General features: G+C 36.1%; 2 protein-coding genes and 1 long non-coding RNA gene across 3 annotated transcripts; 1 reads left to right on the top strand and 2 right to left on the bottom strand.

Annotated features, from left to right (window-relative positions):
• Positions 1-207: 207 nt before the first annotated feature.
• On the bottom strand, positions 208-1,467 carry LOC147563839 (uncharacterized). Its single transcript, XR_015236693.1, has 2 exons — positions 1,253-1,467; positions 208-562 (listed from the first exon to the last, which is right to left on the bottom strand). It is a non-coding gene; the product is annotated as an uncharacterized LOC147563839 (long non-coding RNA).
• A 3,008-nt stretch (positions 1,468-4,475) lies between these two features.
• Positions 4,476-5,630, top strand: LOC147563838 (putative GEM-like protein 8). Its single transcript, XM_086665110.1, has 3 exons — positions 4,476-4,638; positions 4,781-5,055; positions 5,216-5,630. Exons 1-3 carry the CDS (start codon positions 4,569-4,571, stop codon positions 5,393-5,395), a joined length of 525 nt encoding a protein of 174 aa, XP_086521236.1. The 5' UTR covers positions 4,476-4,568; the 3' UTR covers positions 5,396-5,630.
• Positions 5,631-7,143: 1,513 nt separating this feature from the next.
• LOC147563837 (GEM-like protein 6) lies at positions 7,144-8,388 on the bottom strand. Its single transcript, XM_086665126.1, has 3 exons — positions 8,095-8,388; positions 7,680-7,954; positions 7,144-7,518 (listed from the first exon to the last, which is right to left on the bottom strand). The coding sequence occupies exons 1-3, from the start codon at positions 8,162-8,164 to the stop codon at positions 7,339-7,341; spliced, it is 525 nt and encodes a 174-aa protein (XP_086521252.1). The 5' UTR covers positions 8,165-8,388; the 3' UTR covers positions 7,144-7,338.
• Between the last annotated feature and the right edge of the window lie 17,379 nt (positions 8,389-25,767).

Raw genomic sequence — 25,767 nt, 5'->3', positions numbered from 1 at the left:
AAATATTTACGATCTAATTGAAGACTATGCTCTTATTGTCTAAAAATTCCTCTTGTTGGTAGTTTTTATGTACATATCGTAGTAATGTTTGGCTCCCAAGAACGTGACTCAACTATAAACACAAAATACCACGAAAATCACAACAATTAGTTGTAAAATGAGATTATCATAAGATTTCATCAAATTGACAGTTGAATTCAAGGGAACTTTCTTACAACATAAACTATATCCATAATCAAGTCAATGCAGAAGAACAATCCATTGTTTACAAGAGAACAAATCGCATTTTTAAGCAAACCAACATTATAAAAATAATCTCATTTTCATGTCTCTACTAAACAAATCGTTCTTCACAGCGAAACATAAGCTCATTTTCATGTCTCTGCAAAACAAATCATTCTTCGGCTGCTATAATGTTGGTGACAACACATTTTTCTTCGGAAAATAATCTACAGTCGAACTTGGAAGATCAAAGTTGTACACGGGTTGTCTCTGGAAAATCAAAGCCTCTGGTTGCTATAGTTGTTGCTACCAAAAGACAATCTCCACCTTGCCTCAGTTCCTATATTTCAAGAAGTTTTACAGATCAGACGAAACTCGCAGGGACTAAAGGTCTCTCGTAAACGAAAACCCTTCTTAACAAACACTTGACGGGAACCCAGAATCACAATTAAGACGATATCCATGAGTTCAATCATCACGAATAACCAAACTAAAAAGAAAACAAAAACTCTTCATAAAAGACACTAAACTGAAGTTATTTCTAACCATTACTCGACTCTTTCGGATTTCAGATAGTGAAAAATTGAGGATTTGAGAAGAAGTTGTATACGTTTGTCGCTCCCGAAAATTTGATAACCTACAATTTTACGGACTCGGGCTCCTTACCATCAAATCCCTAAATGAATCATGAAATAACATAAACCCTAACAATTTCATAAAAGTTTCACAAATTCAAGTATCATAAATCATAACAGTTACATAAATACTTCAAAACAATATGGAATCATAAACTTGAGGGTTTATTTCACTGATGTTTGAATCATAACAATTTCAAAACAAATTCAAGTGTCATGTAAATGGTCACTAAGGTTTCATAAAAACTTCAAAACAAAATGAAATTATAAACTTTAGGCATCAAAATCCCTAAGAGTTTCAACAAGAAAGACAGAGAAAGTGGACTGAAACCTTCAAATTTGTAAAGAGTGAGAGAGAGTTAGACGGTGACAAGAGGTATGAGAGTTAACCTTACCCGATGATGCCTAGGTGGATGGAATCGAGTGAAGAAGGGGATGAGATGTTGAACCTTACCCTTTGGATGATGAAAATCGAGTTGAAACCGAGTTAAAAAAATCGATTTGAAATCGAGTGAAGAGGGGAGAAATTGCGATTTGCCCTAGCTTTTGGGTTTTGCCCTAGCTGTTGTAAAGCAAAATCTGAATCCCGTGTTTGATAGGGGTTGTCCTCAACTCGGAAAGTACAAAACTTGAGGGACTCAAAGCTAAATACCCAAAAAGGACTCTCTCCCTCGTAACATGTCAGGATGTTATGCCCGGTGGGACTGCCAACTCGCCCGGCCGGACATAGCATCATTTTTGTTTCAAACAGTGAAGTTTTTATGTCTCTAAATAATGGTTAATAGCAGTGAGATACAGGTGTTCACACATCACATTCAAATAATTAATCGAAAGATCAAATATCAATGTAAAAAAATCAAATATATTTTTATAATGTGTGACTCTTGTTTCGTTGTTGTTTTGTTTCGCTCAAAATTTTCAATTGCCTTTTTTTTTATTGATTTGCACATGAAAACATTAGTACTAAACTTTAAGAACTGCTACCAAAAAGACTGAAAGACTTCACTTGTTATTGCTTACGTTTTTCACAAATTAACATTCTTTGATAATCATGGTTACAATAAAGACCTGTGGATGGGTCAAGGGGGGCTATGGCTCCCTTTAGCTAGCTGTAGTTCCACCCCCGGTAGGGGTTGGGTTTATCTATACATGGGCCAAGTCATTCGGGCTCAACATGCGAAATTTATACAATTCCTTCTCTAAATTTCTACAATGTGCGACAGAATAATGTTTATGTCACAGTCACATGTCGTCAACAAAGTATTTTGGGGTCTTCAAAAAAAAAATGTTTTAGGGAACCTAAAGTTGTTAAAAATAATGTATTTTTCACCTAAGACAATGTACTTCCTCTCCTCCTCTTCTTCTTTTATCTTCTCCCTCTCTACTCTCGGCGACAAAGGAGATAGTGAAGAGAGAGAAGAGGAAGAGAATAAGAAAGAACACGAAAGAGTAAGGAAAAAGGAAGGCAGAAGATAGAGTTCGAGGTACACGCTGAACAATTCAAAAAAAAGAAGATAGAGCAAGAAGAAGAAAAAAATGGGAGATTTTGACATACACCCCTACTTTTATATGCATAGTAGGACTACACCCTCCCTTTTTGAAAACATTTGATATATACCTCCACGTGGATGGAAACAGTCAACTCCGAGTTAAGTTAGGCGTGTGCGACACACACCCCAACCATGACGATTTTACTCTTTTGTAGTTGTTGAAATATTTTAAGATATTTTGACATATACCCCCACTATTACGTAAATTTTTGGACCCCCATTTTTTGAAAACATTCTTTCATAGTTTGAGATTTTACCGTCAACAAAATGTTTTAGGGTCTTCGACAAAAAATATTTTGTTAGGGAAGCTTATTGGAAATGCCGAAGTTAAAAGGATTTGTTTTCATCGAAGACGAAGTACCTCCTCTACCCCTCCCCTCCTCCTCCTCTTTCTCTTCCTCCTCTTCTTTTATCTTCTCCTTCTCTACTCTGGCTGGCGAAGGAGAGAGTGAATATAGAGAAGAGGAAGAGAAGAAGAAAAAGCAAGGAAAAAGGAAGAAGATAGAGCGAGAAGAAGAGGAAAAAATTAAAACCAAAAGATGGGTTGAAGATCTCAGGCGGACAAACTTTTAGTTAGCAAATCAGTTTGATAATCTATCTCCATTGGATAAACTAATACTCTTTTTATTTTGAGAGATGCTAGAATCACAAAAGATTTTGACAAAAAAAAGTTCCCAACTGATGTGGCGGTTGTGATTTTCATCTCTCAACGGCCTAGATTTGGTCAAAGTTTGAAACCACACCCACCACATCAGCTGGGAACCTTTTTTTGTCAAAATCTTTTGTAACTTTATCATTTCCCTTTTATTTCACCAATGACAAAATAAACTTATATTCAAACTAGACAAATATCAAATAAAAGATTTGAGTTGTGAACTTGTCATTCCTATCCATTTGGTGGGTGTGAAGAAATCTTTTTGCAACACATCCACAGTGATAAAGAATGATTCGATCAACTCGATCAACTCGATCAACAGAGTCGTGACAAATGGCAAATCCAAGCTGGATTAATAGTCATATATAGTTAGATTAAACCAATAAACACCAAAATCATGCATGGATGTGGCTTGAACCTCATGACCAGTCTTTACTTCATCATCCATTTTCTCAATCTGTTGAACTTATTTTAATGTGGGGTAGTTTAATCTTGATTTAAGAGCCACAGAAACTATAAAAACAATATTTTACATAATTACATGTATTTTTGAAGATTATTTATATATGTGGCTGAAATGAAGTTTGCGTTAATGCAAAATTAATTATGAAACGCCGGTAGTCGGGTTTAAAGGGACATTTAACTAACTCAGGCCTACCTACCACTCCATAAAACTGTCATATAGAAGGAACATGATGACTAGGAACCACCTCATCAAGGGCTATATCCACATGTTTTGTTGCTTTATTGGTCACTTTCTCACATTGGACCAAATGAAATACTATCCTTATAAAAATATAAGAACCAACCATCACATTCTTCATGTTGAAGTCTTTTTTTTTGTGTTGAAAGGATTGAAGTCTTAAATTTAGAGCTAAAATTTACCCACTTTCTTTGACATGTTAAAAAGAAAAAAGATTACTACAATTCAAATAAGAGAGCTAGAATTCAAATTCTACTTATTAATTCGACTACTTCCTACTCTTGTGGTGTCAAAATTTTTGTTATACTTTATATAACGAGGAAAACTTTATTTATATACAAAGGCCAAAAAAATTAATATTAATGTGTGAGGACATTTATTTTAAAAAATAGACCCATAACTACTACCTCTTAGTTTTACAAATCTTTCTCTTGACAAAAAGAAATTATTAAGGAAAAAATCACATAAGATTGCTTAGACTTATTTCAAACTTTTTGAAAAGTAATTTTAATCACACCAGACTTTGGGAGCCATTTTCTTTTTTCTTTTAAAAACTTTATCAAAGATAAGATCATGTGGGCCTCTTTTTTGTGTTCAAATTGATGACCCATGGATGACTCTGCAATACCACAAAAGTATTGAATCACTAACTTTCCCTTTCTCTTCTTTAATTTTCTAGGCTATATATATACACTTCACATGATCAAAGTATTTCATCACCAATTCAAACTATCTCTCTTCTCTTCACTCTCTTGTTTTCAGAGAGCCACCAAGCTAACTTAATAATTTTCAAGTAGTAAAGCATGAAGAGCACGCTCGCCAACCGCGTTATTGAGATTCCGATTAGTTTCGCCCATGGCCTTCGTGAACACGGTAACTAATTAACCACTATGTTATGTACTTAAACTTATAGAACAAGCATTTGTTTTTTTCAATGGTTTATTTTGATTTTCACTCCAAGCTAGTGGGCCTAATTGATTATTGATATACTTTTCTTTCTCCTTTGGGTAAACAGTGAAATTGGGGCCTAAGATATCAGAAACAGTCAAGGGGAAGTTGAGTTTAGGAGCAAGAATTGTTCAAGGAGGTGGAGTTCATAAGGTTTTCAGACAGTTATTCAACGTTGGTGAAGATGAGAAGCTATTGAAAGCTTCTCAATGTTATTTATCAACCACTGCTGGCCCTATTGCTGGTTTACTCTTTATATCGACCGAAAAAATTGCATTTTGTAGTGAAAGATCTCTTACTTTTTCTTCACAAAATGGAGGTTTAATCAGAACACCTTACAAGGTAATCTTTGATTCACTCTAATTTATATAATTTTCGAATGATTTTGGATAAATTGTATTAGTAACGGCTGGGAACCGTTGCTAAAGTTATTAAAAAATTTCAATTAGAATCAACCACAAGATTTTGTTTTAACATTTTGCTTATTGATTTGATTTTACAGGTTGTGATTCCAATAGAGAAGATAAAGAGAGTATCCCAAAGTGAGAACATGGATAAACCTGCTAGAAAGTACATGGAAATTGTTACCGTTGATCATTTTGATTTCTGGTTCATGGGATTTGTAAATTACGAGAAAGCGTTCAAGTATCTACAAAAAGTCATCTCTCAGATGCCTCAATGACTAGTTCACGAGCAGAGATATCAAACACCATTTTTTCTCGGTCGTTTTAATCCTCAAAGAAAAAAGAAGTTGAAGTATTATATATATATTTTTTAATTTAGTCTTAAGAGAAGTTAATGTAAGATATATTGACTCAAATACGAGAAATATTAGTCTGTACAATCTATCCTCATTGTACTCTCTTCCAATTTATATTCAAAATTATCAAAGTTATACAAATCTCATCTTATGCAAATTTGAAGTATTTTTTATTCGAATTTTTTAGCTCTGAATTAAAGGTGAAACCTAAAATTGGGAGGTAAAAATAGCGAAAATAATCTTACATGAACACCGTTACTATCAATATATATGCAGGTCATCTTTAATCATTTTCAATTGGGACTAGAGTTTGGCGTCGTCAAACTTACCTTGGTATCAAAATTAGTGTGTCACTTGATAAGTTTAGTGACCACATAGGACCTACCTTTAGTGGCCACATATGATCTAAATCACTCAAGAAGTTTAGTAGCAACATATGTTGTAAATCACTCAACAAATAGATAATTGTTAAGATCAAAGAATTTCACAGACAAAAGACCGCGCATAGTTAGTGTCAAACAACAAAATATACACCCCCACCGCGACACTCGGCCGGTTGGCAAACTGTTTTCCATACTACCCTTTGACTGTGCCGTTCCATAACTTAATAGAACTATATTATATGATTATTATGTTCCTCCTCCCACTATGTTATTATATTCAAATTTTCTTATATTCCTAATTAGGTCCATATACTATATGTTCAAGGAAATGTACTCAATAATACCATTAGAACCTTCTCAATAATATAGTCTCAAATAACATAAGAGAGCAAAAGTGTGGCTTTAGTCTTTTTAAGAAAATTAATATTCAAACTAGAAAATCTTATTTAGAAGATTTGAATTGTGAAATTGTCCCTCCCATATTAGTCTTTTGACATAGGTCATGAGGTGGATATCTTTTTGCACCATACCCATGGGCTAAAAAGCATAATGGTGCAACCACATTGTGACAAATGGCAAAACCAACCTGGATTATGGTCATAGTTTTGGTGGATGAGGTGGATTACACCAACAAAGTCTTTCCATCCTCTTCATTGCATCTAGTTTCCACTCATGATACAATGTCTGTCCTTAAATGAAAAACCTTTTTGTATTCTTTGTTTATAACCTATCTTTGACTTATCTTTAAATTATTTTTGTGAAAGGAGAGAAAACAAAAGGAAATTTGCTATATTTTTTATGAAGTAGTTTCTACCATGAATTCTAAGATCTTTATAGAATATACATTTAAATTCGGATTACTTTGTTATATTACACGCGGTTGTATCTGACGGCTAGGTTAGTTTTTTTGTGTTGAAAAGGTTAGTTTAGTTAATTAAAGGTGATATATATGCTCAACATTTTCAACGCCTTTTGGTTGTAGTGGTTATCAAGTTGGTTAATTTCGACCTTCTAAGTCTCAGGTTCGAGCGTAATTACATATATTACTTCAAAAAAATGTTCAATATCAAGCCTAGGTTCATTTAGTTGTCAGAACTCTAACATTTATAGTCCCTTAGTTTTTTTTCATTGAAATGGTTATTAGTTTATATCCCCTATAAAAAAAATCTTATAATCATTCATTCTAAGTCAGTGAGAATCAGATATATTAGATCTCACTACAAATGATATTCTAGGACTAATAGACAAGAATTTATCTTTTAAGAGAAAATAGACAAGATTGAGATATAAAATGAAAGATAAATAAGGATAGAATATTATACAAATTGATGATTGTGTTACAAGAACTGCGTAAATATATCTTACATTAACTAAAACTAAATCTAGATAAAGAGTATTTATCATTTTAGCTTCTTTTCTCATCGAAGATGTGTTAAAACGGTAGAGAAAAAGGGGTGTTTGATATCTCATCAAGTAACCTAGTCATTGAGGCATTGCAGAGATGACTTTTTGAACATACTTGAAGGCTTTCTCATAATTTACGAATCCCATAAACCAGAAATCAAAATGATCAACTGTAACAATTTCCATGTACTTTCGTGTCGGTTTATCAACGTTTTCGCTTTGGGATGCTCTCTTTATCTTCTCTATTGGGATCACAACCTGTAAAATCAAATCAATAATCAAAATGTTAAAACAAAATCGTGTGGTTGATTCTACTTGAAATTTTTAAATAACTATTAGCAACGGTTCCCAACCGATACTAATACAATTGATCCAGAATCATTCGAAAATTATATCAATAAGAATGAATCAAAGATTACCTTGTAAGGTGTTCTGATTAAACCTCCATTTTGTGAAGAAAAAGTAAGAGATCTTTCACTACAAAATGCAACTTTTTCGGTCGATATAAAGAGTAAACCAGCAATAGGGCCAGCAGTGGTTGATAAATAACATTGAGAAGCTTTCAATAGCTTCTCATCTTCACCAACATTGAATAACTGCCTGAAAACCTTATGAACTCCACCTCCTTGAACAATTTTTGCTCCTAAACTCAACTTCCCCTTGACTGTTTCTGATATCTTAGGCCCCAATTTCACTGTTTACCCAAAGAAGAAAGAAAAGTATATCAATAATCAATTAGGCCCAACTAGATTGGAGTGAAAATCAAAAGAAACCATTGAAAAAAAATGTGTGTTCTATAAGTTTAAGTACATAATATAGTGGTTAATTAGTTACCATGTTCACGAACGCCATGGGCGAAACTAATTGGAATGTCGATAACGCGGTTAGCGAGCTTGCTCTTCATGCTTTACTACTTGAAAAATGATTAAGTTTGCTTGGTGCCTCTCTGAAAACAAGAGATTGAAGAGAAGAGAGGTAGTTTGGAATTGGTGATGAAATACTTTGATCATGTGAAGTGTATATATATAGCCTAGGGAATTAAAGAAGAGAAAGGAAAGTTAGTGAATCAATACTTTTCTGGTTTTGCAGAGTCATTCATGGGTCATCAATTAGAACAAACAAAGGCCCACATGATCTTATCTTTGATAAAGTTTTTAAAAGAAAAAGAAGAAATGGTTCCTAAAGAATGGTGTCATTAATATTACTTTTCAAAAAGTTTTAAAATAAGTCCAAGCAATCCTATGTGATTTATTCCTTGTATGTGATTTATTCCTTGATTTGTTTTTTTATACCTCTCATGTAAAAAAATAGTTTACAAAGACTAAAGATACATGCTACATGTTGCATGATGTTGGTGTCCAACTTAAGTAAGTTTAAATGTTACCAGATACTCTCTTTCCTTGCATATCGCGTAGCCCGTTTCTTCGTATTTTTTTAGTGTTTTCGCGATTCAGTATTTCAAAATTAGCATATCGAAATTTTTAGTCTTAATAAATCCAAAGTCTTTTTAACTAGTTGGATTGTTAACTACAAAAACTATTTTTCTTTATCTTGTTAGATCATAAGTTTCGATGAATAGTTTTGTTTGTGACAAATACATCCTAAAAATATAAATTGTCTAGGAAAATAATCCAAAATATAATGCAATAAGAAATAACATACTGAAGAAGTATACACAGAACGTACTCAATACGCAGATAGTGACGTATTATGTAACGATATTAATTAGTACCGTATACCGGAATAGTACCGTATCAATTGAGTTTAATCAATATTAATGGCTTTGCCGCTCAATTTGGTAAAACAATATTTAGTACTACTATTCGATTTTGAGAGGGTGAACGAAGAGAAGAACTTGTCGATGTGAGCTTCCTACGTGGTTCTTTTTTTTTGTTGAAGATCCTACGTGGTTCTTTGTCAGCATATACATTCCTTCTTCTCCTACAATGACAACTTTATCTAGTCGGTACATTGACTTAGGTGGATTAATCAACCCTTAATCCTAAAGACTATTTTAATCAAATGGTTGAGATTAGAAAATGATGAGAAAAGCAAACACCACGGTCCATATTAGTCAATAGCATTGGCCATCAGGGCATATGTGACGGATTGAATGAGCTGTGTTGGCTTTTAATTGGAATACCCCACAATTGACCTAAATGATGCAAATGGCAACTACCTTGGCCAAGAAGAAAAATGCTGTGTCAGAGCCACGAATGAAGTGACATAAACACGTATTTCTTTTCTTTTTTAAGTCTAGCATGGTTGACCCCACTAAAGATTTCATTCTTCTCCATTTGTTACTAATCAAAATCTTTTGTATTCAATTTTTTATTAGTTTAAGCTTTTGATTTAAGCATTTTTTAAGATGACTAATATATATTTTCTATTTACTGATCATTTATTTTAAACTCTAATGCCGACAAACTATGCATGTAAATAGATCTCATGTTTTTTACTTCAACTGTATAAGAGCATCTCCAATGCGACCCTCAAATTCTAAAATTAAATATACAATTTTTTTAGATTTTTTCCTTAAAAATAATCTTAAATGCAAAACTAGATATATATGTTTAAAATGATGCGACAAGATTTATTTTAGGATTTCTAAATGCGACATAAGCAAATTAATCAATAAATTTTGTTGACAAATTATAAGTTTTAGAGTTTGTCTTTAGTGTTGCATTGGAGAAGGCTTTCTAATAGAGTGTATCTATATGACCGAGAAGGAAACAAACCATTTAGAAATTCACTTTTCACAACTTGACATATAGGATTTTTGAAGTTTTGCTTGAGTGTTGCATTGGAGATGCTCTAAAGAGGTGGTAATAAATATGGATTTAGAAGAACATTTATGGACAAAATATCTCGTAAATATTTTAAGATATTTAGCTATATTTTAAGACATTTCGGAATATTTGTCTATAGACGAGATGTCCACTAATGTCCTGAAACACTACCCCTTAAATGTATGCATGTAAGTAGATTATAGAGACCCCGCCAGGGGAATGCCCCTACCTACGTTGTCCTATAAGTAGAAAACTTTTAGAGTATACGAGTGAATGTTGGTTGATGAAGTAATAGATGGAGAAGATTAAGAACAACTCCAATCAATTTTAAGGAGTACATATTTTCAGTTTTATCGAGGGCATGCATTTTCTTCATTTGGTATATTTTCTAGGGTGGCCTTTAATTTTACATTTTTTTAAGGCCGAAAAAATGAGTTTTATTCAGTCCATTGAGACGGAGATTTTAGATACCCTTGAAAAAAGAAAAATCGAATGCCAGTTCATATTTCATATCTGGAATTTTAAAAAACAAACACAACACAGTGACCTGTCTCATCGGAACGAGTTGATAGCACTGTAGTGTTTGAGTTTTTTTTTTAAACTAGTGTTTAGATAATGACCCTATAGTTTTATATGATACAATGTTAGTAAGACAGATCAACAAAAAAAATGTTAGTAAGACAGTAAGATATAGGGGCATTTTATAATGTCACAATATCTTGAGGAGATTTTTCTCATTTAGAATCTACTTTTTAAGATGGAATCTTATTAGATTATAGTTCTAACTATCTATACAAATAAAGACCATATATTCGATTGGACGAAAAGTTCATGAAATATAAATTTTTATTGGTCTATTTCTTTTTTGTTTTAAATTTCCTAAGATCTATTTGGCAAAAAGATCCTAAAATTGAAGTTCTTGGTGAATCCTTATTTTTAAGGAGAATCCTACTTTGGATTCTTTAATCAAAATATGCCACTATTCTAAGTTACTCCTAAGTCGCGTTTGGTGCGTCAGAATGGAAAGTGATTTTTGGAAATCGCATCCGTACAGCGCGATTTTTGGAAATCAGTTATTTTAGTTTAATGTTTGGTTTGACCAGGAATATGAATTCGATTCCTGATAGATTATTAAGTTGGTGTTTAGTTCATATAGGAATAAGATTGTTAATTTTTTTAAAAGTCATGTTATATACTCTTACTTAAACTACTTAAATTATACGCCAACTTTGTTATGTAATTTTTTGTTGAAAGACTTTGTTATGTAATTTAATCAATATTAATCTGTAGATATGAGTTAGTAACGCGATACACCAATTTAAATAATATTCAAATATTTGTTTAAAACAAATAAAGGTCTCGACTAATTTTTTTTTTTCTTTTTAAAAGTAATGGAATCGGTTGGAATGAAAAAAGAACTAGAGAAAACAGACGAGGGTAACATTCGATCGAGAGAGAGAGAGAGAGATATGTAATGGTGGTGGCTAAATACCTAGGTTTTTAATTCTTTTAGTTGTGATATTATGTTAATGACGATTTTTAAATTAGTCATTATAATACTTTATTACGAATGTTCATAAATATTAAAATAAATCATTTCCAGGAATGAGAATCACAAACCCACACCTTCCCTGAGTTTGCTATTATCCCGTTTAGGGGGAATCTTATTCTTTCGGGAACAATATTCCTGAGAAATATACATTCTCGCGAGTTAAACAGTAAACGGATTTCCAGAAATCGCATTTCATTCCCACGTGCCAAACATTGCGCTAGAGTTACAACAAATGAGAAGGGGTATATGGACTTCTAGTCTAGTGCTTACCTCTCCCTATTAGGGCTGGGAAAACGGTCCGAGACCCCGGGGTCCGGCCCGTTCGGCACGGACCATTAGGGACCGTTGACCGCGTACTACCCGAGTCGGGCTTACCCGGCCCGATGGCTCGAGCTTATAGGGCCGGGACTCGGACAGGGGCTCAAATCCGAGTCCCGACCCGATAAACCCGCCCGTTACCCGAGCCCGATGGGAGCCCGATGGAGAGCCCGAGCCATCTCTTATAAAATCCCTTCCCAAACACTCAAACAGAAACCCTAAACACTATTTCTTCTCTGCCTCTCTCTCTCTCTAACCGGTTACAACTCAATCACTCCATCAGTAAACCCTAATCTCTTCTCAAATAGAAACTCTAATCTCTTCTCAAATAGAAATCCTAATCTCTTCTCAAATAGAAACTCTAATCTGATCTCAAATAGAAACCCTAATCTCTTCTCAAATAGAAACCCTAATCTCTCTAACCGGTTACAACTCAACAACGGTGGGTAAAAACGTGAGATGATGTTCGGTTATTTGGTTGTTTTTGATATATGATGTGATGAAAAAAACTAGATTCAACCATTTTGCATTCACAAAAGATCAGTAGAACTGAGAGATAAAAGACCTAAACAAAGAAACAACTTGCTGAAGAAAGTGAGTAGATTTTGAACCTGTGCATAAACTTCTTAGGATGTTATGAAGATGAAACAGAAATGAAATTCAAGGAACAGGTTGGATTAATGAAGAAAGGACCCAAGTAGGCAAGAGCAATAGATTTAGGGAAGAAGTATTGCCAATTTTTTAGTAAATGAGGGTATGAGGAAGAAATTGAAACCCTAGATGTTCTTTTTTTTTTTTTTTTTGAAGGAAACCCTAGATGCTGAAGCAAGAATTTGTTGGCCCTTAATCTAGGGTTTCATAAACAGAGGCTTAATAAATTTTATATTTTAATTTCTTAAAATAAGTAAATAACCCGAGCCCGTTGGAACCCGCTCGGGCAGCCGGGCTCGGACGGGCTACGGGCTCTTACATTAAACGTTTGGTCCGGCCCGATCCGCCCGATTCCCTATCGCGGGCTCGGCTTATCCGAGCCCGATCCGCCCGAGTCCAGTTCATAGTTGCCCGAGCCCGTCCGAACCCGTCCGATTCCCACCCCTACTCCCTATTATATCCCATCAATTCCATACATATAAACAAGTAGTAGAGGTAGTCAAGATAGTAGGAGTGTCCACGGATCAGTTCTGGTTCGACTTTGCCACTGCTCAAAATCAGAAATTATTAATAAGTACTTAGGTTCATAACAATTTGGATTCCCATCCTATGATGTAACGACCCAAAACTTATAAAGAAAACGAGTACTTGTCGGGTATTGGATACAATACTTGTCGGGTATTGGATACTTAGGTGCTGTTTGTTTTTTTATTTTTCAGATCTGAAATCTGAATTGGAACCCCAATTCAGATTTCAGATGTTTGTTTTTTAATTTGAAAAAATCTGAAAATTAAGTTGAATTGGGTCAAAATCTGAATTGACTAAAAAAGAGTCCATATATTTCAGACTTTAAAACAAGTCTGAAATAGAATCCACCATCTGAAAATAAGTCAAATGACAAACATACCCTCATGAAAATAATGAAATACCTTTCATTCTCCATCTTCACTTCATCGACCACCCACAACCACCACCGACAGTCGACCACCACCACAACCACCACCGACTGACGACCACCACCACCCACCGCCGACCACCACCACCACAATGTCGACCTCCGACCACCACAACACAGAAATAAAATAAAACAAAATAACAAAGGGAACACAAATTAAAAGGCAAATTTTGAAGCAAGGAGATGATCATTTAAATTCTGTTAATCAATGTAAACAATTAAGCCCTGATTCCATTGATAATCAAACCTGTTTGAAGGATGGGTTATTTTCGAAATCAATGTGATTTTCGAAACCCTAGATTCATATGTAAACAATTAATCAATGTAAACAAGAATATGAAACCCTAGATTCATATTCTTCTCTCAATCAAGGTGATTTTCGAAAACGTATGTGCTACAACGAAACCCTAGATTTTTTATTCAAAAAGAATCCTAGATTCACATCTTCCTGAACCATCTTCTCATCATTCCTCCTGCTAGCTTCTATGTGTAGATCGTGAAGGATCTTCAATTTATTCAACAGGTCTCCAATGAGTCTGGACCAAGACCACTAGTTTTTCATGGGAGGTGAGAGGCTGTAGAGAGAGAAAGAGGAAAGAGGGTTTATGTTGTCTGAGCTTGTAGAGGCGGCAGAGATAGAAAGAAGGGAGATAAAAAATGAGTTAGGGTTTCTAATTTGGAGGTGACATGTTTACTTATATATAAAAGGGTATAAGTGTCAAAATTAAAATTCAGACACAACATTTCAGATTGAAAAACAAACACTCTAATATGTATTCAAATTCAGCCAATTCAGGTTCAGCGAATTCAGTTCAGTCAATTCAGATTCAGCTAATTCAGATTCAGACACAGAAAAAAAAAAAAAACAAACAGCACCTTACTTATACGTTCTTTTTAAGACTTCTTATTTCATCATTTACCACCAATTATGAATTATACTTCACCCAAAGTCAACTTATTTTATTACAACCTATTTAAGGAAAATAAATGATTTGGTTATTGAAATTTACAACAAATTTTATTATTATTACACACTATGAAATTCATGAACAAATCAATTCCGATTATTAATTAAAATTGATTTACTAAGTGAAAAACTTGAATGTCGTTATAATAACATAATAAATGCATAGCCGCCTTATTGTCACAGAAAACCTCAAAAGGTTCTGGAATGGAAATTCGAAGGTCCTGAAAAAGGTATTTTAACCATTGGAGCTCGGCAGTAAGGAAAGCAAGAGCACGATATTCTGCCTCAGCAGATGATCGGGAGACTGTCGGTTGTTTCTTAGATTTCCAAGACAACGGACTCGCACCAAGCATTGTGAAGTAGCCGGTGGTGGAACGACGTGTGATGGGGCAGCTGGCCCAATCAGAGTCGGCAAAACCCGAAAGTGTCAGAGAGCTAGAAGATGAAAGAAAAATCCCATGATCGTGGGTGCCCTTCAAGTACCTTAGCACTCGAGTCGCAACATCCATATGTGTTGAACGGGGATGTTGCATAAATTGACTTAAATAATTGACTGAAAAGGCGATATCAGGCCTCGTTACAGTGACATAGAGAAGTCGACCAATGAGAAGCCGAAAAGAAGTGGGATCGTCTAAAGGTGTACCATCTGTAGGTAATAATTTCAAGTGTTGTTCCATAGGAAATAAACTCGGTTTAGCTCCGAGAAGTCCAGAATCACGGATAATGTCCAAAGTGTATTTCCGTTGACAGAGGAAAATACCCTTAGGGGACCTAGATACTTCTAGGCCTAAAAAATATTGAAGTCGTCCGAGATTTTTAAGAGAAAATCGTTTCTCGAGACGTTGTCGAAGGAGGTCAATTTCCTTGTTGTCATTGCCTGTAATGATGATGTCATCTACGTAGACAAGAATATAGATAGCAGTCGGACCATTAAAATAAGTGAAAAGAGAATGGTCTGACGAAGATTGAGAAAAACCCTCAGCTTTTAAACCGGATGAAAATTTAGCAAACCATTGTCTGGAGGCTTGTTTCAAACCATATAAAGATTTGTTCAAGCGACAAACTCTAGTGTCACCTTTGCTACTAAAACCTGGAGGAATGGTCATATAGACTTCTTCTTCCAAGTCTCCTTGGAGGAAAGCATTATTGACGTCTAATTGATGCAACGACCATCCTTGGATAGACGCAAGGGATAGAAGGACTCGAACGGTTACCAATTTGGCAACTGGAGCAAATGTATCATGATAGTCGACACCTTCAACCTGGGTATATCCTTTGGCGACGAGGCGTGCCTTATAACGTTCGATAGATCCATCCGAACGATATTTAATTTTGTAAACCCACTTACAACCAATGGGTTTCTTGCCAGGTGGCAAGGAAGTCAGAGACCAAGTATTATTAGTCTCGAGAGCTGAAATCTCTTTAGTCATCGCCTCACGCCATTCTGGAGGAGCAGAAGCGATTTTGTAAGATTTTGGTTCTTCTGTGGTGATAACGGAAGTTAGAAAAGCCTTATGAGAATTACTAAAACGGTCAAAACTGATATAGTCGACCAGTGGATAAGGAGTGCGCGAAGATGTCGTTTCTGAACTAGAAAGAATATAGTCAGCCAAATAAGCAGGCGGATTCCTAACACGAATTGGTCGTGTAGGATTACCAGATTCCTCGACGGGAGAGTCGAGTGATGAAGTGCCACTGGTGGTAAAAGGCCGAGGAGAAGCGGAAGCTGAAAAGTCTGGAGAAGATGCACTATCAGAAGAAGCTATAGGCACCTCTACAGGAGATGATGAAAGTATATCCTTGCTGGGATCAGAGGGAGTCAGGGGCCTACCTGAAATAGGAGGCGTCGTCTCAATAAAAGGCAAACGAGGAGAATCAACCGAAGGCGAGTGAAAAGACTCGACTAAAGGTGGAGGTGGAAAAATATTGTGTCGCGACGGAGTCTGAAAAGTGTCGGGAGAAGGCACATGGTCATCCAAAATATTCAAAGAGTAAAAATGTGTGAGTCAGACGAAACGTCAGTAACCGACTCAAAAGGAAATTTGTTTTCAAAAAAAGTTACATTTCGAGAGTCATAGAGAGTTTTAGTCTCTAGGTCATAAATGGTGTAACCCTTTTTTCCATAAGGGTACCCGATAAAAATTCCTGGTTTAGCTCGCATATCAAATTTAGTAGTAGCTTTAAAATTATGAGCAAAGCACAGACAGCCAAAGACACGGAGGGTCGAGTAGTCTGGTGGAGTATCATATAAAACCTCATAAGGTGACTTAAGTGATAAAATTGGAGTTGGCATCTGATTAATTAAGTAAGTTGCCGTTTTTAAACATTCGCCCCAAAAACTGAGGGGGAGATTAGCTTGAAATCGCAAGGCACGAGCAACATCCAACAAATGTCTATGTTTGCGTTCAACGACCCCATTTTGTTGTGGAGTATGAACGCAACTGCGTTGGTGGATAATACCATTCGACTGGAACCAAGATTGTAAGTCTTTAGTGAGAAATCAGTTCCATTGTCGGAACGAAAAGTCTGAATAGGGCAGGTAGAGCTGGTTGCCGAATCAGAAGAAATTGACTTAATAGTCTTTTGATATTGTTTAATTGTGAAATTAAAAAATATTCTAAATATTTCTTAGTCTCAGACTTGGACTGCATAAGGAATGTCCAAGTGTATCTGGAATAGTCATCAACTAAGGTGAGACAGTATCGCTTATTTGTGAGCGAAAGAACGGGAAAAGGTCCCCAAATGTCAGCATGAACTAATTGGAAAGGAAAAGTACTAACGGTGGTACTTTTATGAAAAGGCAATTTAGATTGCTTTGCCATAGGGCAAATTGTACAGTCATGCGTTGAGTCAAAGCGAATGAAATCAAATCGTTGAGATAAGTGTTTGAGGCGATCCAAACTAGGATGTCCCAGTCGTCTGTGCCAAAGGTCAATCGACTTATGGAGAGTAAGTGCTGAAGATTTATGGCGTAAAATGTATAGATCGCCAACTTCATCAGCCTGACCAATCAGGCGAGTAGTCACGGTGTCCGTAAAAACACATTGAGAAGGTGAGAAAGTCGCAAGACAATGTAGAGATTTACATAACTGTCGTACAGAAATCAAATTAAATTTGAAGTTTGGAATATGATAAACATTATCGATATGTAGAGATTCGGAAAATACCACTTTACCGATATGTGTAACCAATAATGTGCTTCCATCAGGAATCTGAACATAAACTGATGGAGGAGCAGGTTCATAAGAACTGAAATGTTGTAAAGAAAAACAGACGTGGTTTGAAGCACCACTGTCGATAATCCACGAAGTAGAGTGGATGGAGAGAATAGTTCCCGAGAGAAGTGTCGTAGCCGTAGGGCTAGGATTACCAATATTTGTGCCAGGGAAAAGAATCGTTCTCAATGAACAAGAAGGTATAGAAATCATGGGTCGGCAAAATTTAGTTGAAAAACTCAAGAGAATAACTTTTAAGAATTTTGTAATGAAGTCAGAACATACTGTAGTAATGTTTCTAAAAAAAGAAGAATCGCGATTTGAAAAATCGGAAATATAAAAATTGAAAAATAATGAGAACAAAAATAATGTTGTGTTTATAGTTGACAAGAGAGACATTGTCGAAATGCCAAAAAATTGGATGACGAGTAACAACCACAATGATGATGACATGGTAATTGTCGACAAATGATGCATTCTGGGAAATGTGTCTACAATTGACACAAAGATTAATATCGTAATTGATATCATAAATGTAGCTGACACAAGAATCACTGTGAGGTGGCTGGTGAATAGAAGAGGGTCAGTCAATGACTTAATAAATGGCATCAAAAAAGATTGTGCAGTGGGTGAAGTAGACGATTTTGTAATAGTCACAAATAGTTGGAGATAAGTGATATATTGGCAGCATTAACCAAAAATTTTTTTTTTTGTGTTAAGGATAGCCAAAAACAGTCAAAATGATTAAGGTGTGAAAGGAAAATAGTGACAAATGAAAATATGTCACGAATGAGATGTAGTCCAGCAAAATGTGACAAATAAAAGTATTTGTCGATGCCGGGAAAGTCACGTAGGAGGACTAGCAGGCGCCAAGTATCTAGGGATAAACCAAGGTCAAAACTAGTAAGAGAAGTGACAGTGAAGTCGCTACTGTGAAGAAGCTAGTGAGAGAAAGTGCGGCTAGGGATAAACCTAGGTCGAATGGACCAAAGGGAAATAAGATCGCTGCCGGAAAGTCACTATGAAGGTAAGTCGGTGGCAGGGGGTGGTGCCGGTGGTAGCCAAAGAACCCTTAGGGTTTGGCTGTAAAGAGTCTCCGGAAGAAGGAGAAAACAAAAAATGGTTGAACAGTAGCCGAATCAGATTTTGAATAGTCTGATTTTGATAAAAGAAAAGACGAAAACGAAGGAAATGAGGAAAATAATGATAGGATGGAAGAGATTATACTGACCTTTGAGTGCTGGGAGAGAGATAAGTTATAATGAACGACGAGAAATCCCAGATATTTACGAAAAAAAAAATCCTTGTGCTCATGATACCATGTGAAAATAATAATAATAATAATAATAATAATAACTCCAGCACAAACAAATTGAATCAAAGGTAAACTTTATTGATTGAGTATTCATGTAGTTATATCATTTACAAAGAGAGAACTTAGCATAATTGAATAAAACAGAATTAGGAAATATAATTACAAAAGATGAAACTAATTACAAAGGATGGAAACTAATATATTGTTTACAAATAGGGAAATATGAATTGGGAAGGAGATATCCTTTGTGTTTGATATGGGAATATTACTTCATTAGATCAATAAATACAATAAAACTTTCTTCTTTTCTTGATATTTTTTTTTTGTGTCTCCAGAACCAGATGTCTCTACTGGATATTTGTATAGGCTTGCAAATGGTGCTTTTGTTATTGGGTTTGGGAGGATTTCAATTGGTCCAGTCACTTCAGTTAACACTCTGTGTCTATTCGGTTCTAAATAGTGAGCTCTTGATGATGATAATGAGGAAAATCCAGTTTTTCTCTTTAAAATACTGACTGCTTTTTTGGTTCGCCCACTTATGTGAAAAATGGAACTCTCATAGAATGAATGTGTAGCAACTTGGATTGTTGGACTTGGATTTAGAGGGTTTCATTCCAAATTTCACATCTGGGCACCTACTCTGAAATGGTTAGCTATTAACCAATTGTAATCCATAAATGATCTGATTTTTTTTATTACCCTTTTGGCAGCTTACTTTTCAATTGCATTGGTTGTGGTTCAACCTTCAAAACTATATGTTTATATCGTTCAATGGTAGAAGAGAATGAGTAACAAACACATTTTTGAATGTCAGTTTATTCGGTTGACAAGAATTTGAAACACTACTAATAGGATACGTTACATAAGACGGATCGAAAATAGGAGATCCGGCGGTCAAGATAAGTTGCAGAAATAATATACGTGTGTAACACGTGTATGTACGTGACGGATCGAGAAGACGAGATCCGACGATCAAGAAGAATTCAGAATATTGAAGATATTTGAAGATATATTGAAGATATGTGAAGATTTAGTTTCTTATATTCAGAATATCTCTTGTAACTATCTAATGGTAATAGGATACGTTACATAAGACGGATCGAAAATAGGAGATCCGGCGGTCAAGATAAGTTGCAGAAATAATATACGTGTGTAACACGTGTATGTACGCGACGGATCGAGAAGACGAGATCCGAGTATCCGACGATCAAGAAGAATTCAGAATATTGAAGATATTTGAAGATATATTGAAGATATGTGAAGATTTAGTTTCTTATATTCAGAATATCTTTTGTAACTATCTAATGGTAATATTAGATAGAATTTGTATTATTTCCTAGTTTAGTAATAAGAAACTAGGAAACCCTAAACCCTAAGTCATCTATAAATAGGAGAGGATTCTAAGATTCAAAATCGTCGAGTTATGTAACCGATCAACCCCACATACAATTGCATGTGGTGATTATTAATAAAGAAGTAATTTCTCTGTGGATGTAGGTCTTGAGTATCCGACCGAACCACGTTAAATATCGTGTCTTTACTTCATGTTTATCATATCTCCGATTATTTATATAATCGTAAATTTAACAACTACTTTTTAAATCTCTCTCTTGTTCATGGTTTTCTGTTTGGCTTGTTGACACAGTATGGGAAATCTCACCTGCAAGGCCATCGCCACATTGCTTGGGAAGGCTAATGGAAGTGGTTATAACATAACTTTTTTTTCGGAACCTAGATATGAAATACCAAGATATAAAATAGATTGAAACCTAAATTAACCAACATAACCTAAACCCTAAATAACATAAACCCTAATGACATAAAATAGATTGAAATGGTAAATCTGATGTTAGGACCAAAGAGTATTTGATTCAAAAATAACCATTTGAATCAAACTAAATAACTAAATTAAAGCCCTAAATAACATATCGTCCACCGCCGTTGTTCATCGTGGAGTAGTTTCACCAATCGAATTACTTACATCTCTTTAGTTTGTGTGATTGTTTAATCTACTATTGTTTTTTGTGGTTTGTTTATTCTTCGTAGTGACAAAGTTCGTAAATTCTTTTAATCTTTTAAGGTTGGATTTCCATTTGGTGCAACTCTTCTTTGTTTGGATGGCTTCATAGGGTAATCGAATCAAGTCAACTAAATATTAATTCTTTAACGTTTAGATATTCAAACCTGTCAATTTTTCGTAACTTTTTTAGTTGTTGATATTCGAAAAAGTCTCTATCGGTCATATCAATATCACAACCCGACCATTTCAACTATTTAAAAATCTGATTTCAATTACAATCGAGTACATGCACTACACTACAACACAACTAAGGTTGGATTATCGAAATCGAACTGAACAGAGTTCTCGTTGACAGACTTTTTATCGGACTGGACAGTTCAGATACCTAAGCTTCTTGGCCATGATGGCAGCCGACTGGACACAAACAGACACTTTAGAAAATTTTAATATCCATAGTCTATCCGAACCCGCAAATGTTGAGTATTCATATAGATAGACATATATGGATATAGGTGATAGTCGGAGAACACTTAAAAGATCGGAGTCGGACTAAACGTCAGACAACGTGTATGTGTGATGTAGATTGTTGCGGAAGCGTAAAAGTAGTAGAACTCATTAACAAAACTCAGAAGAAATGATAAACAACTAAAGATTAACTAATAACTGTAAAGAAAAAAGATGCACTCAAGGGGTTTTGTTTTAGAATTCAATTGGATGATCTACAAGACAGACTGGACTTCTCTTATATAGAGATTATACTTTCCTAGGTGGACTCAAAGAGGGAAATAAGATAACTACTAATATTACTTTCCTTGATTGCTAGACTCTAAACATGGAAATAATAAATTGGAAACTTATATTAATAAAACTCTAGGCCGTTGGGCCTGTTGTCGGGTTGGCCGTGAGGCCCAATAGAGGATGGCCGCCATCATACTCCCCCTCCGTGGAACAATTTGTCCCCAAGTTGGTGTTGTCGTAAATCGGCTCATCTGGAAGAAACGGATAAATATCGGAAACATAGAAAGTGTTGGAAATATTGAAATCCGAAGGGAGATCAATAACAAACGCATTATCGTTGATTTTGTGAAGAATCTTGAAGGGACCAAATTTCTTCTGACCGAGCTTCTTGAAAGAACCCACGGGAGTTCGTTGCTTCGAAATATAAACCATAACGGAATCACCTTCCTTGAAATCCTTATGAACCCGACGCCGATGGGCGGAAGCCTTATAAGCGGAACTAGCCAAGGAAATATTGTTGCGGACCTCATTATGCAACGTGAGAATACGAGAGGCGAAGGACTTGGCGGTGGAGTCGAAATCGTCAATCGATGGAAGGGGAACAAGGTCCACCACATGCTTCGGCCGAGAGGTGTATACAATATCAAATGGTGCCTTCTTAGTCGTGCGAGTAATAGTGCTATTATACAAACTCCGCATGAGGAATGGTCGTTTCCCAATTGACACATTTGTCTTTAATAATACAACGAAGTAAGTTACCAGGAGAACGGTTGACGGCCTCGGTTTGCCCGTCACTTTGAGGATGACACGACACTACTAAAGTTAAGTTTAGTATTGAGTCTTTTCCATAGAAAACGCCAAAAGTGACTTTGAAACTTTACATCTCGATCCGAAACTATACTTTTAGGTAAACCATGAAGTCGAACATTCTCCCAAAAGAATAATTGGCTATATTAGAAGCATTGTGAGTTTTCTTGCAAGCAATAAAGTGAGCCATCTTACTAAAGCGATCGACGACAACCATAATCGAATCGCGTCCCTTTTGAGATCGAGGAAGTCCAAGAACAAAATCCATAGATAAATCTTTCCAAATAGTAACCGGAGTTGGTAAGGGAATGTAAAGGCCCGAATTTTGAGTTTTGCCTTTACTAGTCTGGCACGTATAACAACGTTCAACAATACGGGAGACGTCCCGTTTGAGCTTAGGCCAATAAAATCGTTCAGACACCAAAGCGAATGTTTTGTCACGTCCGACGTGTCCTTCATTGTGTAATTCTCGAATAATATGTTCCCGGAGAGAGAAAATAGGAATACACAATTGATTTCCGTGAAATAAGTAACCGGAAGAGATAAAGAACTCACCTGATTAACGGTTTTGACTGCAAGAATCCCAAATTGTACCAAAACCTTGATCGTCCTTATATTGGTCGGAGATGACGTCGAACCCCGGAACGTGAACCGTCATGGTTGTTAAGAGGCTAGCGCGGCGACTAAGGCCGTCGACTACGGTATTAGAGGACCCGGATTTGTGCTTGATAACGAAGTTAAATCGTTGGATGTATGAAATCCATCTCATATGCATCGGATCGGCGGTTCGTTGATCGTTTAAGGTTTGTAAAGCCTTATGATGCGTATAAAGGACAAATTCGACCCCGATGAGAAAGCGCTGCCAATGACGGAGGGCTCGGTAGAGAGCATAGAATTCGGACTCATATACAGTCCACTTGCGTCTTGCTTCTCCCAGTTTTTCACTCATGAATTCAATAGGTCTTTTATGTTGAGATAAAACTGCTCCTATACCAAGGCCTGAAGCGTCACATTTAACCTCGAAGAGTTTGGAAAAATCTGGGAATGCCAACACTGGTGCAGAACAAAGTCGTTGTTTAATTGTTGCAAAACCCTCATCTTGTTGGGGTCCCCAAGAAAATTTGCCTTTCTTTAAACAATCGGTAAGTGGTGCCATAACTGTATTGAAGTCCCGTATGAAACGCCTGTAAAAAGGAGCCAAACCATTGAAACTTCGAACTTCGGATGGTGAGGACGGAGTTGGCCACTCTGAAATAGCACGGACTTTAACGGGGTCAGCCGTTTTTACTGATAATGAATCCCAAGAAATAAACCTCCTCTAAGAAGAAGAAACTCTTTGGAACATTCATGTATAGAGAGTTCCATCGCATGACTTCAAAAACCGCTTTAATATGGTCTAAGTGATCGTTTCTGGATTTACTAAAGATGTGGATGTCATCGAAGTAAACAACCACAAACTTATTCAAGAAGGGTTTGAGAATTTGATTCATGAACATCATAAGCGTGCTAGGTGCATTAGAAAGACCGAAAGGCATGACTAACCATTCATAAATGCCTTCCTTTGTTTTGAAAGCCGTTTTCCATTCATCTCCTTCGCGAATACGAATTTGGTGATAACCTGCTTTGAGATCTATTTTGGAAAATATGATAGCTCCTGTAAGATGATCAAGCATGTCGCGAGGCGAGGAATCGGAAATCCATATTTAATTGTAATTTTGTTGATAGCCCTACTGTCAACACACATACGCCATGTCATGTCTTTCTTAGGAACCAAAAGGGTTGGTACCGCACATGGGCTAAGGCTTTCTCGAATAAAACCTTTAGTCATCAAATCTTCTACCTGTTCTTGGAGTATTTGATGTTCCTGAGGGCTCATCTTATGGTGAGGTAAATTTGGCAAATTTGCTCTCGGGATAAGGTCAATCTGATGTTGGATGTACGTAAAGGTGGAAGAGAAGGTGGGGTGATGGAGGGTATGAGATCTTTAAATTCATCAAGAAGTGGTTTAATCGATGGGTGTGGGGTGAATTCTTTGGTTGATGTATCCTTAGTAGCTAGTAGGAAACCACGTAGTGGAGTCGGTGGTGATGAGGGTTTGGTTTCGGTGGTGGTGTGTTGATCGGTTTGCTGCTTCGGTGGTGGTGTAGGTTTGGTTTCGCTGGTGGTGGTTGGATTGGTTTGCTGTTTCGGTGGTTGGTGAGGTTCGGTGATAGTGGATCTGCTGGAACGATGGTGCTGTGTGGTCGGTGTTGATGGTGGCGTGTCGGTGAAGGTGCTGTCGCGATGTGGTGGTGGGGGCTAACTTGGTAGTGGTGTTATCCCGGTTGCTCCATTCGAAGTGGTAAGTTTCTCCGTCAATGGTAATAGTTTGAGACTTCGTTAGAGCCAAGAAAACTCGAACGTGTTAGCCCGACAATGATAAGTGGCGTCAATGTCAAAAATCCATGACCTTCCGAAGATAAGATGACAATTATCCATATCCACGACGTCACAACAAATTGAATCACGGTAGTGAGAACCAATGGAGAACGAGAACGTGCATTGGGTTTGGAACGATAATTCTTTTTTATTAGAAATCCAACCAATATTATACGGGTTTGGGTGTTCAGTTGTAGGTAGGTTAAGAGCATTGACAAGACGTTGGGAAATCATATTCTCTTCGCTACCATTATCGATGATGAAATCACAGACTTTTTTGTTTATTGTAAGTCGTGATTTGAACACTTTATCCTTTCCGGGTGGTTTGTTAAAAAATTTCTGGATTTTGGAGGTTCATGATACCAGCTGATGTAGATTGTTGCGGATGCGTAAAAGTAGTAGAACTCATTAACAAAACTAAGAAGAAACGATAAACAACTAAAGATTAACTAAAATAACTGTAAAGAAAGAAGATGCAATCAAGGGGTTTTGTTTTATAATTCAATTGGATGATCTACAAGACAGACGGGACTTCTCTTATATAGAGATTATACTTTCCTAGTTGGATTCAAAGAGGGAAATAAGATAAATACTAATATTACTTTCCTTGATAGCTAAGACTCTAAACATGGAAATAACAAACTGGAAACTTATATTAATAAAACTCTAGGCCGTTGGGCCTGTTGTCGGGTTAGCCGTGAGTCCCAATAGAGGATGGCCGCCATCAATGTGTGTCCATTAATTCTAGCCAGTTGGTCAAAT

This window comes from Eschscholzia californica, unplaced genomic scaffold (assembly GCF_041429995.1).
Source record: "Eschscholzia californica isolate CP2 unplaced genomic scaffold, dmEscCali1.0.p SCAF_1, whole genome shotgun sequence".
Classification (NCBI taxonomy): domain Eukaryota; kingdom Viridiplantae; phylum Streptophyta; class Magnoliopsida; order Ranunculales; family Papaveraceae; genus Eschscholzia; species Eschscholzia californica.
The sequence above is the reverse complement of the archived record's forward strand: the minus strand, read 5'-3'. Positions and strand labels throughout refer to the sequence as shown.

Excerpts from the sequence above, each read along its gene's own strand:
- LOC147563838 (XM_086665110.1), top strand. The coding sequence starts at position 4,569 with ATGAAGAGCACGCTCGCCAACCGCGTTATTGAGATTCCGATTAGTTTC. Across the intron at positions 4,639-4,780 it reads CCATGGCCTTCGTGAACACG|TGAAATTGGGGCCTAAGATA; the intron begins GTAACTAATTAA and ends TTGGGTAAACAG. Across the intron at positions 5,056-5,215 it reads TAATCAGAACACCTTACAAG|GTTGTGATTCCAATAGAGAA; the intron begins GTAATCTTTGAT and ends TTGATTTTACAG.
- LOC147563837 (XM_086665126.1), bottom strand. The coding sequence starts at position 8,164 with ATGAAGAGCAAGCTCGCTAACCGCGTTATCGACATTCCAATTAGTTTC. Across the intron at positions 7,955-8,094 it reads CCATGGCGTTCGTGAACATG|TGAAATTGGGGCCTAAGATA; the intron begins GTAACTAATTAA and ends TTGGGTAAACAG. Across the intron at positions 7,519-7,679 it reads TAATCAGAACACCTTACAAG|GTTGTGATCCCAATAGAGAA; the intron begins GTAATCTTTGAT and ends TTGATTTTACAG.